Here is a 16,708-nt window from a genome sequence, read left to right on the forward strand (position 1 = left end):
ATGTCTGCCTTATCCCCTACATTTTAAGTCGAAAAAAGTATATTTAACAAAGGACATCACAAAATCCATTTGGCCTATGTCATTTCATTTTGTCTCATTACGATACTGAAAATGTTGAGTATTTCAAAAGAACAGAATACCATATTTTGAGTTGAATGTATCGCCTATTATACTAAATATCTATCCAAGGTACAACTTTAATGCAAGGGCATCTTAAAATGATTTTGATGCTCACCTCATGTCTTTATAATATAAATAAGGACCCTGTTTTTAAATCAGTATTTGTCCTTCTTTCCCATTTGTTCCCATTTTCAATAAAAAAAAATATGCACGAGAGATTCACAAGATAATAACATTGGAACATTGTATTGTTGTAAAATGCTTCCTTGCCCTGTCTGGAAACTCACATTCAAATAATGTTTACTTCTCATCGCTCTCATTGTTCCCATTTTCAATAAAAAAATATGCATGAGACATTCACAAGACTAACATTGGAACGTTGAAAAGTGCTGCCCAACTGGCGAGGACACTCAGTTGAGCCATTGAATAAAATGAATTACAAGGAAATAAAGCTTATTTTCTTTTGAACCTGTTCTATAGGCTTATTACATTTTTACTCTTTAGACTATCCTTTTTTGTAACATATGAGACATCAAAACATTCTATAAATACTTTGTGTGCTATCACAACAGCTGTTCACTTTACTGACTTATTTTTTGAATCAGCTGATGATAGTCAAAACAGGGTTCAAATTCAATGTCAATTTTGTATTTTATTATGTATCTAGGCCAAATTAATTACCTTTGAAACTATCCTCTTTGAAATGCCGGATCTGAATAAATGGGTTGAATGGGTTGCTTCGATAGTCCATCAATCGAAATACAAGTCGTTCATACGCTAATAATCCTAATATTCTGATAAAAAATATCTGCTACCCTCAACATTCATTATTCTCAGAGGAGTAGAGCAAGCAATGGAAGCTGAATGTATCTTCTCTGTGCGTGGAAAAAATATCCTTGCGCATGAAGACTACACATACAGACAGGAACTACAGACCGTAAAATAAGTCCTTCCCGAAGTGCACCGAAAATGATTGCTGCGTTTGATTGCCGAGGTTACATAACACCGTCAGTGAGGGTTATCTTCAAGTTATCTGGAGAAAACAACCATAACCCGGACAATGCTCCGATTCGGATCCGAACGCTGAAGAATGGCCAGAAGAAGAGAAGCCTGGAGCCCAGGAAGAAACTGACCAAGTTGTGGACCATGGTACACATGGCTTGCCTGCATGTAATTGGGGAGGCATGTATGAATATGAAGAAGTTGATGCAGAGGCACCAGCAAAAGAACAAAGCGGCACCCCCTGTACCTAAATCCCTCTCTGAACTCATCATCCCTGACAGCTATAAGGGCTACGAAGAAGAGATGTTCCTCCAGCATGACAGTGGACCCAGGCCAGACAGAGTTCTCGTCACCCTGGTTCAGAAGTACACCACAACTGAACGGCTGGAGTCTTACCTGAAGAGAGTTGCCTACACCTTCAAGTTGCAGTTATGAACACTCCAAAATCCATCTGAGAAAAATGAGCACGTAGCTTACTTGGCCACTTCTTTGTGACACTTATCCATTTCAACCCTTTCAATGACTCCAAAATCCTTATGAGACCAGAGCACGTGGACATGTGTTCTTGACCATTGTTTTTATGCAGCTGCCTTGTCATTTTTGGCCTTTTTTTAAAGAAAATGCTAAGGTTTTATAGTGAATGGTTGGTGTTAATTAATGGTGTAAACATGTTTATTTGAAATTAATGTTTTAGGCCTACTTATTTTTGCTCCATATTTTCTTGTATTTTGCTAAGCTTTTTTGTTAAAAAATACACGTTTTACAGTGGTTGGTGTTAATGGATGGTGTAAAACTAGATACAACAAAAAAATATAGGCTGTTTTCAGCCTTCATCCCTGATGAACAAATTTAAAATCGGCCTAGGCTACACAATTCTGACCATTTGAACAACATTTATTTCAGGCCATAACTGAATATACAATATTCTGCCCATATGATCAAATGTTTATAACATATTTCTATCTAAACATGATTTAATGAAACTCCGTAAATATACACATTTAATAACAAACTTATGAAGACAATAACACAACAGTTAACATACACAACATTGTTTCACATTATTTAATAACAGTCTCAAACACAATCACACAATAGGCTACAGCTGGCTTCACAGCTTCTCCAGCGCTTCATGGCTTCCCTGGGAAACTCAATGTATTGTAGCCTCATGCAGACAAAAGAGTAGCAGAGTTTGTTCTGCTGCAGTGTTTCGCAGTAAAATATTGTGGGTGTGGTTCGAGGGGTATGAATACTTTCTGAAGGCAATGTAGATGTTCCTTGTCTCCGTGAATAGCGATGGAAATGGCATGTTCTGTGGATCTGTTGGATCGGTAGGCAAATTGGAGTGGGTCGAGTGTGCCTGGCATGCTGGCCTTGATGTGGGCCAAATCAACAGTGGAATGTTTACTTACGGGTAGGCTTTGGCGGTCTACCATATATACTGTTTACCAGGGTATTTGGAAATAGTCAGGGGATGGTTTTTCAATACCGTCAACAGTGTCAAAACATGAAAGTATTAATATGTAGGCTATGTGCTCTGTTTTTAATTTATGTAGTTCTGTCGAGCTGTTCTTGTCTATTAATGTTCTGTATTATGTCATGTTTCATGTTAGCTGCTGAGTAGCTGCCGCTTTCGCAACAGCTAATGGCGATCCTTATAAAATACCAAATACCTGAATATTACTTTTAAGTTTTTTAAAGAAATGTGAATATGTATTTGTGGCAACTTTTTAACTAAATACCTGCAGTCAACTTGAGCATCATTTCACCTGTTCATAATTGTTCCTTATGAAGCGTACTGGTAGTCCCGAGTCACGTGGTGTTTGTTTACAAGCACACAATGACGAGAGACTAGGGCCTTGTGAGTCACTCACTGTTGTGCAGCCAGTTGATCTAGTTACAGGGATTAGGTTTTGATGTTGGTGTGCTGTGCCTTTTTTTTCTACACACAGTGTTGTGTGTAGTTTCATCTGTCCACAGAAAATTTTGCCAATAGCACTGTGGAACATCCAGGTGCACTTTTACAAACTTCAGACGTGCAGCAATGTTTTTTTTGGACAGCAGTGGCTTCTTCCGTGGTGTCCTCCCATGACACCATTCTTGTTTCAACAGAGATCTGAGCACGTTCCAGAGATTTCTGTAGGTCTTTAGCTGACACTATAGGATTCTTAACCTCATTGAGCATTCTGCGCTGTGCTCTTGCAGTCATCTTTGCAGGACGACCACTCCTAGGGAGAGTAGCAGCATGCTAAACTTTATCCATTTATAGACAATTTGTCTTACCTTGGACTGATGAACATCAAGGCTTTTAGAGATACTTTTGTAACCCTTTCCAGCTTTATGCAAGTCAACAATTCTTAATTGCTTGTTACTTTTATCTCTTATTCTTATCAATATTTTTTTTTAAACTGCATTGTTGGTTAGGGGCTCGTAAGTAAGCATTTCACTGTAAGGTCAACACCTGTTGAATTCGGCACATGTGACTAATACGATTTGATTTGATTAAGCGTCACAAATAGAAACAAGTTCTATTTTAGCGCCTGGCTATACAGACACTTGTTGACGCGTGCGAGCAGTGTGGATGCAATGATTGAATAAAAGGTATGTGTACATTTATTTTGCAATGCTCACGAACGCGACATGAGCGGTGTGGTCAGCATGTAAACTGCTTGGAGTAACCCTGGATTGTAAACTGTCATGGTCAAAGCATGTTGATACAACAGTAGTTAAGATCGGGAGAAGTCTGTCTATAATAAAGCACTGCTCTTTCTTTTTAACTGGTGACTGGTGCTTACTGTTTGAGTTTTTGCTATTAAGCAGGAATCAGGACGATAGACTTATGGTTGGATTTGCCAAAGGGAGAGGGCCTTTTATACGTTTCTGCTTACGAAGTGAAGGTGATCTAGAGTTTTGTTGCCTCTAGTTGCACAGGTGACATGCTGGTAAAAATTTGTTTAAAACGGATTTCAGTTTTCCTGCATAAAATTCACTTGCTACAAGAAATACTGCCTCTGAATTTGCATTTTCTTGTTTGCTTATGGCCCTGTACAGCTCGTTGAGTGTGGTCTTAGTGCCAGAATTGGTTTGTGGTGGTAAGTAGACAGCTACGAAAAATATGGTAAATAGTATGGGTGCAGCTTATCAAGCTGGTATTCTATGGTGAACAAGATCTTGAGACTTCCTTAACATTTGAGATCGCGCCTCAACTGTTAACAAAGAGACACACCCCTCCCTCTCTCACCTTACCCGAGACTAACGTCTGATCTTGACTATGCATAGAAAAATTTGCCAGTTGTATATCCATGCCCTCGTCCAGCCACGCCTGCCTCATCTGTCCAGCGCCTCACTATTCTCTGTGTTGGTGGTACAGGACGGCAGACAGTGTTCAGGGTCAGGCAGAGTTGTTAGGTAGGCGGGCTCAGGGTCAGGACAGGCAAGGGTCAAAACCAGGAGGGTGAGGAAAAAGAGATATTGGGAAAAGCAGGAGCTGAGACACAGAAATGTTGGTTGACTTGACAAACAAGATGAACTGGCAACAGAGAACACCGGTATAAATACACAGGGGGAAATGGGTGACACCTGGAGGAGGGTGGAGACAATCACAAAGACAGGTGAAACAGATCAGGGGGTGACACTTCTTAATGCGTTTGAGCCAATCAGTTGTGTTGTGACAAGGTGGAGGTGGTATACAGAAGATTGCTCTATTTGGTAAAAGACCAAGTCCATATTATGACAAGAACAGCTCAAATAAGCAAAGATAAACGACAGTCCATCATTACTTTAAGACATGAAGGTCAGTCAACACGAAACATTTCAAGAAATGTAAGTTTCTTCAAGTCCAGTCGAATAAACCATCAAGCACTATGATGAAACTGGCAATCATGAGGACCGCCACAGGAAAGGAAGTCCCAGAGTTACCTCTGCTGCAAAATATATGTTCATTAGAGTTAACTGCAACTCAGATTGCAGCCCAAATAAATGCTTAACAGAGTTAAAGTAACAGAGACATCTCAACATCAACTGTTCAGAGGAGACTGCGTGAATCAGGCCTTCATGGTCGAATTGCTGCAAAGAAACCACTACTAAAGAGCACCAATAATAAGAAGAGACTTGCTTGTGCCAAGAAACACACGCAATAGACGAGCAATAGACAGTGGAAATCTGTCCTTTGGTCTGATGAGTCCTAATTTGAGATTTTTGGTTTTAACCTCTGTGTTTTTGTGAGACATAGAGTAAGTTAACAGATTATCTCCGCATGTGTGGTTCTCACCGTGAAGCTTGGAGAAGGAGGTGTGATGGTGTGTGGATGCTTTCCTGGTGACACTGTCTGTGATTTATTTAGAATTCAAGGCAGCATGGCTACCACAGAATTCTGCAGCGATACGCCATCCCTTCTGGTTTGAGCTTAGTGGGACTATCATTTGTTTTTCAACAGGCCAATGACCCAACATACCTCCAGGCTGTGTAAGGGCTATTTTACCAAGAAGGAGAGTGATGGTGCTGCATCTGATGAACTGGCCTCCACAATCACCCGACCTCAACCCAGTTGAACCGCAGAGTGCTCAGCATATGTGGGAACTCCTTCAACACTGTTGGAAAAGCATTCCAGATGAAGCTGGTATAAAGGGAATGCCAAGAGTGTGCAAAGCTGTCATCAAGGCAATGTGTTGCTACTTTGAAGAATTTAGAATGCTGGTTACTAGATGATTCCATATGTGTTATTTCATAATTTTGATGTTCTCACTATTATTCTACAATGTAGAAAATAGTAAAAATTAAGAAAAAACCTTGAATGTGTCACTGTGTTCAAACTTTTGACTGGTACTGTACCTCTGCGATTAAAGTCTTGCTCTCATTTCACAAAATGCATTTTCCAGTGATTGGACATTGGCCATCAGGATACTAGGGAGAGGAGGCCATGTAGCCAGCCTGCCTTTTCAGCCTATCTTGGAGTTTCCCTTTCCTTCCTCTTCTTCATCACCGGTGTAATTATTGCACAAACATTCTGAACAAACAAAGTCATAATTAACGCAAAAATAGCCATAAAAAAAGCAGTCGAGCAGGAACCAGCAAGACGCACGCCCAAGATGCATTGCCGTGTGTGTGTGTGTGCGTGTGTGTGTGTGTGTGTGAGTGAGAGATAGAGGTTGCAGATGAACTTAGTCAGAGCCTATATGCGTATTTTGTGCTGTTGATGACATTAAATGGATGACACATACACTTTATGACAATCTTGTAGCATGTCATATCTTGCAAGGGCAGTCTATTTTCTTATGTCTTCAATATATTTTCCCGGAGTACGAACGCATGCACACACACACACACACACACACACACACACACACACACACACACAGATGATTGGTATGTCCCATCGTGCACCTATGATGCTGGTACTATGGTGCTGGGGATGCCAGCCTGTAGTGGTCCCGTATTTTAAAAATGTAATGTTAGGTAGTTCCTCACCCTGGAGTCCCCTCAGTCTATGGAGGAACGATCTAACATCAAGTTATAAAATACTGAACTCGGCCTTTAAGCATCACCATATTATTTTGAAATTGTGTTTCAAATATTGCATTTTTGGACAGCTCCTGTCTCCAATGCTCACGGCTCAAATCCCTGTTCCGTCAGAACATGGAACACCGTTCAATCGACGGGTTGATCAGAGCTCATGCCTTAATGACCTCATCCTCAGTGGATTAGTGTGGCCTGGAGCCTGGTGCATGAGATGTGTAAGAGCCCACTAATGAGGATGGGCCCATCGTCTTACTCTATAGATGTTACGAGGTAGTAAAAGGGGCGTAAACCATTCTCACCACTGAGTGTGTTGTTGACGAAATAGAGGAGAGACACGGAGGCCCGGCTGGCTTAGCTAGCCTAGCTAGCCTGGAGCCTCAAGAAACATTTAACACTGCAGGAGCTGTGATTATGTTGCTTTTCCGGAACAATGTCGACCGCCCAGATTTTCAATGTAGTGTGTGTGTGTGTGTGTGTGAGTGAGTGAGTGAGTGAGAGAGAGAGAGATTTCAGAATCTGACTGTCTCTCTGTTGATTGTTTGTTGTTGGCAGGATTTATGAGCGAGTGATAGACCCACCTCAGATGGATCTGACCCTGGGCAGTGGAGTGTGGCTGGGTCAGCATAGCCACAAGCACGGCCTCTTCAAGGTAAAACAAACATACTTTTACCACTATATACACGATCACTGTAACCATCTAACCTCAACCATGCATGTCTTCTCAAAGGTAACAGTCTTCACTATCTTGTCATTCTATGGACGGCAGTAACATGCTTTCTCTCCGAAAATAAGATTTTTCTAACCTTACCCTGAATAAGTAGCGCATTTACATTTAGCATCTGAGAGTAAATAGAGCCGAATATATTGATAGAAATCACTTTGTCCGTGAGAGATTTACATGGTTATTAAAACTTCACGCCAGGGTAAGCCTACACGAAACATAGCCCTTATTTTAAGTGTTTCTAAAATCCCATATGGGGAAAAAATTTATGGTGGAAAAATGATTGGAACCATATCCCTCTTTGACCTCTAGGTTTTATGGGTATTATAATACCTCAACTGTGGGGCTCTATTTATCACCATCAATAACAACACTATGCTATGGTAATACTCTATATAATGCAACGTCAACATAGCCTTATTATTGAGAGAGGGGTAGGGAGAAAGAGGAAAGGGGTGTAGTGACAGAGAGAGAAAAATAGGTAGGGGTAGAGAGGTGGAGAGAGATCAACTGACCAATATTCCGCCATCTTACACACGCCCGCTGAGCGGGGTGGCCTCATTTCTATTTTTATTTCATCTCATGTATCGATTAACAATACAGCGTAGAGCCTGAATAGATCCCATGCCTCCCAGGCCACCCACAGTCTGTCAGTGCCTGCGTCCATTTTGGACACAGCCAGTGTCATCTTCTATTCTCCACAGCATCTGTAGTACCCAATTCCTTGTAGTATGCTCTCTCTACCCATATGATGATTACTGGGCCCAATCAAAGCATAAAGAACCACCCTTCTCTTTCTCTGAGGATGAAAAAGTCAGTATTTAAAGAATTCTCTCTCGCAGTCTGCCTGAAACCAAGTTTGAAGCAGTAGCTGTCTAGCTCCAGTCTAAGGTGCAGCAGCGTTTAAGTTTAAGAGTTGATAGGAAAAAAAGAGCAGAGACAGATGGCCTAGAAACCTAGAAACGTTCAAGGTGTGACTGTGGATGAGGGAGGAGGAGATTTGTTTTGCTGTGTTCAGAGATTGATTTGGTGCAGGAAATGTGCTGGAAATTCATACCTATATATTTATTACAACCACTTATTCACATCTCATGCTATTGCTTTTTTTTTTAAAGCATTAAGGCCATATTATGCATTCGTAATCCATTACACACAGTTTTTCTAAAATGAAATAAGTTGGCTTTACATTAAAAAAGAAAATAACAGGCCAATTGGCCCAGCGTTGTCCAGTTTAGGGGAGGGTTTGGCCGGACGGGATGTCCTTGTCCCATCGCGCTGTAGCGACCGACTCCTGTGGTGGGCTGGGCGCATGCATGCTGTACAGTGTTTCCTCCCACAAATTGGCGCTGCTGGTTTCCGGGCTAAGTGTGCATTGTGTCATGAAGTAGTGCAGCTTGGCGAGGTTGTGTTTCAGAGGATGCATGGCTCTCGACCTTCACCTCTCCCGAGTCCGTACGGGAGTTGCAGCGACGGGACAAGACTTTAACTACCAATTGGATATGACGAAAAGGGGGTAAAAAAAAGTACCAACAACGATGTCTATATTTTGTACAGTGTACAAAATATATTTAGGTTAGGACACTTGTCAGCATTTACAGTGTAGAGAGTGTTACAATAATGTTCCCTTGGAGTAGCATGCAGTAGTTCTCTATAAGATAAGCTACTGTATCTAAACCATGGCCATAGGGCAGTTCGGGCAAATGCCAGATGAGTTGATCTTTAGCCCATTGTGGTTTGAGCACAGAATTATCATTATTTGACTAATAATGGGGGCCTTTAGAAATAAAGAAATGGACGTTGTGTTAAGAAGTGCCCAGACCGATGTCTGGTCCCAGTCTGTCCCTGCATTAAATACTTAGAAAAACATTCCAAATCTGTATCTGGGAGAGGAAGTGAGGCTGTTATTATTGGTGTTATTGTTGTGTCTGAGGGGTCTGTAGCCTCAGGTAGCCTGGGGAGCTGTGACGCTTCTTCAGTTGTTCTTCTGCCCCCTCATGTAGTTTTTTTCCTCTGCCATTCCCTCCTTTCTCTCTGGATGGATGTCAAGGAATCAGTCCCAGGGCCATGAGCTTTGTGGTGAGCTTAGAGGGAACTGTAGTATTGAAGACCGAACTGTAGTCAATGAACAGCATCCACACATGTGCATTCCTTTTGTTCAGGTGAGTGAGTGCAGTGTGTAGTACAACAGTGAGCTGGTCTGCACATGCTCTGAGGGTGCGGCTAGGGATGACGTCTGGGCCGGCAGCCTTGCGATGGTTAACATGCTTGAATGACTTGCATACATCCTCCGTGGAGACCGTAAGCAGGTTGCCCTCGTTGTCCTCAGGGGCTCTCCTCGACAGCTCAGAAAGGTTATGCTCGAAGCGTGAGAAAAAGGTGTTTAACTCGTCAGGTTGGTGTCCGTGATGTGACTGGTATTCTTTATGTAATCCATGATTGTTAGAAGCCCCTGCCACGTACACCTCGTTTCCGATCCGCTGAATTGCTCACCCACTTTGTCCCTATGCTTGTGTGTCACCATCTTGATCGATCTGCGTCGGTTGTATTTGTACTGTTTAATCATATAATTGTCCCCGGTCACCTTGCCTTGTTTATAAGCAGCAACTCTCTCCTTCACTTTCCTGACAAGGCTGCCATTAATCCATGGTTGTTGATTCGGGTAAGTTTTGGAAGACACCATCGGTATCAGATCATCTATGCATTTCTTTTATATAACCAGTGACTGAGTTGGTGTATTCATTCATGTTATTACCAGACGCTCCCCGAAACAAATAATAGTCCGCGTGATCGAAACAGTCTTGGAGCATGTATGATTGGTCAGACCAGCATTACAGACAGATTTGCCGAAACAAGGAAGAGAGATGGCCTCATTCCCTTATACCCCCAGTGGTCAAGAGTGGAATTTCCACAATTTGGGCACTCATATTTGCACGAACACACACGCACACAGAAACACGCACGCACGCATGCACACAGACACACACACACACATACCTCCCCTTTCCCCTCCCTCCCTCGCTACAGGCAGTATTACTTGCTGATCAATAGAGGCAATGTATGGTCAGGACTCCCATAAACTCCCAAGAGACAAGCAGCCACATCACTGGCCAAACACTTTCACTTCCATGACATACTCTTCACTGATGTCGGCTGATTATGCACTGTGGCATGTGTATTTGTGTGTATGTGCCTGAAACAAAGCCAGAGTTGAGCATGGCCGGTAGAGAGTGTGTGTGTGTGTGTGTGAGTGTGTGTGTGCGTGTGTGTGTGTGTGTGTGTGTGCGTGTGCATGTGCGTGCGTGCCTTTGTGATCTACTCTGTTGTTCATCTCTCCTCTCACAGGATTCTTTCTCTAAAGTGGCACAGGTGTTGCTCTCATTCAGGCTTAATGAATGCATTGTAAATGAATATCACAAATACAGTGAGACACAAAAAGATACAGAATTAAAATGGGTCTTTATGGGTTTGACAAAATGCCTTCTAGACTCAATATGAAAATAGACTGTCCTCTTCTCTGTCACTATGAATAGACTTTAATTGTTCCAATATGCTGGGTATTTTCCCCTTGTTTTCAATGGCATGATGATTTGGGTTAGTCTGACCATCCAGACTGGTCTCATAGACTAGACATAGTAAACATAAATCTGAGACACTCATATTAGTATGATATGTTACGTTTGTTATGGTTACATAAGATAGATGTCACACCCTGATCTGTTTCAACTGTCCTTGTGCTTTTCTCCCCCGCCCTCCAGCTGTCACCAATCTTCCCCATTATATTTATACCTGTGTTCTCTGTTTGTCTGTTTCCAGTTCATTTTATTTCAACAAGCCTACCAAACTAGAAAACAGGAACAAGCGAAAGTCAAGTGCCTGGGAAAAACGCTGGTAAGCTTGACGAAACAAAATTAACTGGTATCAGACAAACTGAGAACACAGGTATAAATACATTGGGGATAATGGGGAAGATGGGCGACACCTGGAGGGGGGTGGAGACAAGCAAAAAGACAGGTGAAACAGATCAAAGACCATTTTCAATGTTTACTCAACCTGAAACTCATTGGCCATGGCTCTTTTTCTGTGAAGAACATGTAAAATAACACATTTTCATTGAGTGCACACTGTGCACCCCCCTACACATTTATAAAACATACAGTGGGGCAAAAAAGTATTTAGTCAGCCACCAATTCTCACCAAGTTCTCCCACTTAAAAAGATGAGAGAGGCCTGTCATTTTCATCATAGGTACACTTCAACTATGACAGATAAAATGAGAAAAAAAATCTAGAAAATCACATTGTAGGATTTTTTTATGAATGTATTTGAAAATTATGGTGGAAAATAAGTATTTGGTCACCTACCAACAAGCAAGATTTCTGGCTCTCACAGACCTGTAACTTCTTCTTTAAGAGGCTCCTCTGTCCTCCACTCGATACCTGTATTAATGGCACCTGTTTGAACTTGTTATCAGTATAAAAGACACCTGTCCACAACTTCAAACAGTCACACTCCAAACTCCACTATGGCCAAGACCAAAGAGCTGTCAAAGGACACCAGAAACAAAATTGTAGACCTGCACCAGACTGGGAAGACTGAATCTGCAATAGGTAAGCAGCTTGGTTTGAAGAATTCAACTGTGGGAGCAATTATTAGGAAATGGAAGACATACAAGACCACTGATAATCTCCCTCGATCTGGGGCTCCACGCAAGATCTCACCCCGTGGGGTCAAAATGATCACAAGAACGGTGAGCAAAAATCCCAGAACCACACGGGGGGACCTAGTGAATGACCTGCAGAGAGCTGGGACCAAAGTAACAAAGCCTACCATCAGTAACACACTACACCGCCAGGGACTCAAATCCTGCAGTGCCAGACGTGTCCCCATGCTTAAGCCAGTACATGTCCAGGCCCGTCTGAAGTTTGCTAGAGAGCATTTGGATGATCCAGAAGAAGATTGGGAGAATGTCATATGGTCAGATGAAACCAAAATATAACTTTTTGGTAAAAACTCAACTCGTCGTGTTTGGAGGACAAAGAATGCTGAGTTGCATCCAAAGAACACCATACCTACTGTGAAGCATGGGGGTGGAAACATCATGCTTTGGGGCTGTTTTTCTGCAAAGGGACCAGGACGACTGATCCGTGTAAAGGAAAGAATGAATGGGGCCATGTATTGTGAGATTTTGAGTGAAAACCTCCTTCCATCAGCAAGGGTATTGAAGATGAAACGTGGCTGGGTCTTTCAGCATGACAATGATACCAAACACACCGCCCGGGCAACGAAGGAGTGGCTTCGTAAGAAGAATTTCAAGGTCCTGGAGTGGCCTAGCCAGTCTCCAGTTCTCAACTCCATAGAAAATCTTTAGAGGGAGTTGAAAGTCCGTGTTGCCCAGCAACAGCCCCAAAACATCACTGCTCTAGAGGAGATCTGCATGGAGGAATGGGCCAAAATACCAGCAAAAGTGTGTGAAAACCTTGTGAAGACTTACAGAAAATGTTTGACCTCTGTCATTGCCAACAAAGGGTATATAACAAAGTATTGAGATAAACTTTTGTTATTGACCAAATACTTACTTTCCACCATAATTTGCAAATAAATTCATAAAAAATCCTACAATGTGATTTTATGGATTTTATTTCTTCTCATTTGTCTGGCATAGTTGAAGTGTACCTATGATGAAAATTACAGGCCTCTCTCATCTTTTTAAGTGGGAGAACTTGCACAATTGGTGGCTGACTAAATACTTTTTTTCCCCCACTGTATGTGGTGTTTGGGTCCACTGGACCCGAGGGTAATACAAGTGTGGGAAAGTGTGTGCGTAGATGAAAACAAGTAAATATTAAACAAAAAGGTTTTGCTGTGTGCCTTCACTCTTTCTTCAACATAGCACCAATATATGAATATGTCTGTCTCCCTGCCTGTCTCTTGCTTTTCTCACACTTTTACCCTTTGTAGATTGTGAAACTACACAATGTCTTGCCGGAAACTGAACAAATTTATTGCAATACATGATTTCGATACATTGTAAAACATTCTGCATTTGCCCAAACACTACCCCAGCCAGTTGCAAATTGGGAGAGTGACACAACAAATAAATAGCTTTGCATTTGTGGTTCCTAACCACAATCAATCAGTATGGCAAAAATAATCTCTGCTCAAATTAGAAATCATTTTTGCAGAGAGAGACGCTCATGTGGAAAGAGGATCTTCATCTTTGGAAGATGAAGAATTTTCTGAATATGAGGATAATTTCTCTGTCAATTCAGAGTCTGACATTGAGTTGGAAGAATGGAAGAAGAGTATAAGATTGACCCTCAGCCAGCCCCAGGACCAGTTGTCAGCAGCCAGCCCCATGACCAACCCTTCAGCAACAAGCTCATCAGCAGCCTACAGGAGGAGAAATATGGATGTCAGACAATTGTGAAATTGAATGGTCTTCTTGCCCAAGGAATGAGCCACCCCGCATGGCTGCCAATGTGATAAGGATGCAACCAGGGCCGACTGGAATGGCGGTTGCTCATGTGCAAGACATAAAGTCTTCTTTTGAACTGTTCATCCCAGACACCATCCAGAAAATCATTCTGGACTGCTCTAATTTGGAGGGAATGCGTGTTTTTGCTGTTGTGACTTTACTTTCCTTAATCTGATGACTGTTATATATCGAATCAGCTAACTATGTTTAATTGTTACTTGATTCAATTAATCATGTAACAATTAACTCATTTGGAATTTGGGGCACCATGACAGCAGTTGTTTAAAGAGTGACCATCACCTGAATTAAACTGTAAAAGTCTTTACCTATCACATCCATAAAATAGACAACGTCCTAATCATATCATCATTCTGAAAAGTCATAAATCTCTTTGCATCTGCTAAAACCCCAGCCTTACTTAAGATTCAGTACTACACACATTGGTTTAGTTATTTATTCACTAGCCAAGTAAATGACACAGAATAAACATACACACTTAATAAATTAGGAAAAGGTCCCTCGTGGACTGACAATATGGTGCCTTTTTACGACAAGGACAAGGAGAAAGAGAGAGAGAGAAAGAGAGAAAGAGACACTTATTGTTGATACATTTTAGAAACTATTCTCACAGTAATCATATACTTTGCACACAAACCACTGGCCATTTGGAGTATGAAATCCTGAATGTATTTACATGTGAATGACTTTGTTCGCTGTTTATCTCTGTCAGAACCAAGCCTTCTTAAGAAGGGTGTGGGCCTTACAGTGGCATGCTTGTAAGGCTCTGATTTTCCAAAAGGGGTTCCCCCCCTTTCCCGTCCTCTACTGTTGTTCACTCTGGAAGATGCTCCTTGGAAGATAGGCTAGCCTACGTTGGGTTGAAGAGTTGTCGAATGGTCCCACTTAAGTTCACTTTTCTAGATATTTGACTTAGGACAGCTAATCAGCGATTGTCTGGGAGGTGAGCTTCACGCCTCCATCTCGTGTTGGTATTCAGGATTAAAACCACTTTACACATGCAGCTGCAGCCTGGCGATGTTCTGGTCTGGGAGGTGAGTTTATTTTCTTCACCTCATGTTGAGTTTCAAATGTGTAGCTCCCATTTCACACTTTTCTGTTCTAAATGTTAATTTCTTTACCAATCATTTTATGCAAAATGGTCAGAAGGGACGATTCCTTCAGGCTGACACGCTCTCTGACCTCACTCGGGGCGTGGCTACTTACTGTGCAACGTTTATAGGAGGCAAATCCTGTTATTGCTCCTAAAATCACATCCCTGTCTTAACATAAATACTTTAATCATATTTCACATACAATGTAGAGGATTGAGACTTCGTACATGTAGTACATGTACTTTTCAAGTTACAGTTTGTCCTTTACAACATTTTAAATGACATCACAAAATAGCATCCCATATAACATTATTATTCTTTAGGTCACCTCTGACCACCCCCATGTTCTTATGTTAGCAATATTGTTCCAGTATTCACTTTTGAACGTGTTAAAGTTTTGGCGGGGAAAGTGTCTGGAGACAAAGCACATTCCTTTGTGGATTTTGGAGAGGGAGACCCTCTCCTTTAATTTACAACAGGGTGTGAACTGTCAACCTCCCAGCAGCTCCCTCCTCCCCCTCTGTCGGTGAGAGAGGGTCTGGTTACTGTCATCCATTGCCAAACTGATCTGACCCATTCGGATCCTCACAGGACAATTATGACATTGGAGGGAGATGGAAGGAGATGGACCAAACTCATTTACATGCATACTTTGTGGTTCTTATCCTTGCAGCTGTTTTCAGATCAAATGGGGAATCCACAGAATCCCTTTGGGATGCAGAAACTGGCAGGGAACCTTTCAGTGCAGCAATGTCTCTGGAAAACTTTTTTCCAGGATTATCCGCTTCGATAACTGAGACACCGGACCAGCTCAGCGGCAGAGAGACAAGCTAGCTGCAATCCGGTCAGTGTGGGACAAGTGGGTGGACCGCCTTCCCCTGTTTTACAACCCTGCGCCCAACGTTAAAGTTGATGAGCAGCTTATGCCATTTAAGGTCCGCTGCCCCTTCAGGCAGTACACACCGTCTAAACCCACAAAATATGGAATCAAGATCTGGGCTGCCTGTGATGTTGCTTTATCACGTGCTTGGAACTTGCAAGTGTATACAGGGATGCCAGATGGAGGAGCCCCTGAGAAGAACCAAGGGATGTGGGTTGTCCTGGACGTGACACAGGGACTCCGTGACCACAACATCACATGCAATAACTTTTTTACTTCGAAACAAGCTGGGACAGGAGCTCCTCAAGAGGAAGCTGACGATGGTAGGAACTGTACAAGAACACAAGCCAGAGCTCCCATCTTAGCTGTTTAATACACGGAACAAGCCTATCAATTCCTCTAGTTTGTGTTCACAGCCGACAAATCCCTGTGTTCTACGTGCCAAAGAAAGGCAAAAATGTGGTACTCATGAGTACGGTGCATAGAGATGGGAGAATCTGTGGACTGGAATGCCAAAAACCAGAAATCATAATGGATTACAATGCCACAAAAGGAGGAGTGGTGACTGGCTACAGCTGCAGAAGGAGAACCCTACGCCTGGAACAGAGGGAAGCTCCAGAGGAGACGGCTCTTTCTCGAGGAGCTGGGCAAGACATTGGTAAGACCTCAAATCCAGAGGAGGCAACATAGGACCCAAGCTTCTACAGCCATTGTGAGGAGGATTCAGGAGGAGGATGCTGGTGCCCCATCCGGCCGACCCACAGAACCAACAACTCCAATACCGGAAATAAGTGTGAGTGATGTTTTTGCATGTGTGTGTGTCTGACTCTCCTACCTTGGCCTACTGTAACTATATATGTGAGTAAGTGATTGAGATGTTAA

The 16,708-nt window shown here is 42.3% G+C and overlaps 1 protein-coding gene across 1 annotated transcript in view; it reads left to right on the top strand.

Moving 5' to 3' along the window:
- Positions 1 to 16,708, top strand: part of LOC139412397 (protein kinase C-binding protein NELL1-like) — a 373,856-nt gene that overhangs the window by 105,671 nt on the left and 251,477 nt on the right. The window contains exon 5 of the mRNA XM_071159206.1: positions 7,192 to 7,288. Coding sequence (XP_071015307.1) covers positions 7,192 to 7,288 — 97 coding nt within the window. The remainder of the gene's footprint in view (positions 1 to 7,191; positions 7,289 to 16,708) is intronic.

Source organism: Oncorhynchus clarkii, chromosome 6 (assembly GCF_045791955.1).
Source record: "Oncorhynchus clarkii lewisi isolate Uvic-CL-2024 chromosome 6, UVic_Ocla_1.0, whole genome shotgun sequence".
Lineage (NCBI taxonomy): Eukaryota > Metazoa > Chordata > Actinopteri > Salmoniformes > Salmonidae > Oncorhynchus > Oncorhynchus clarkii.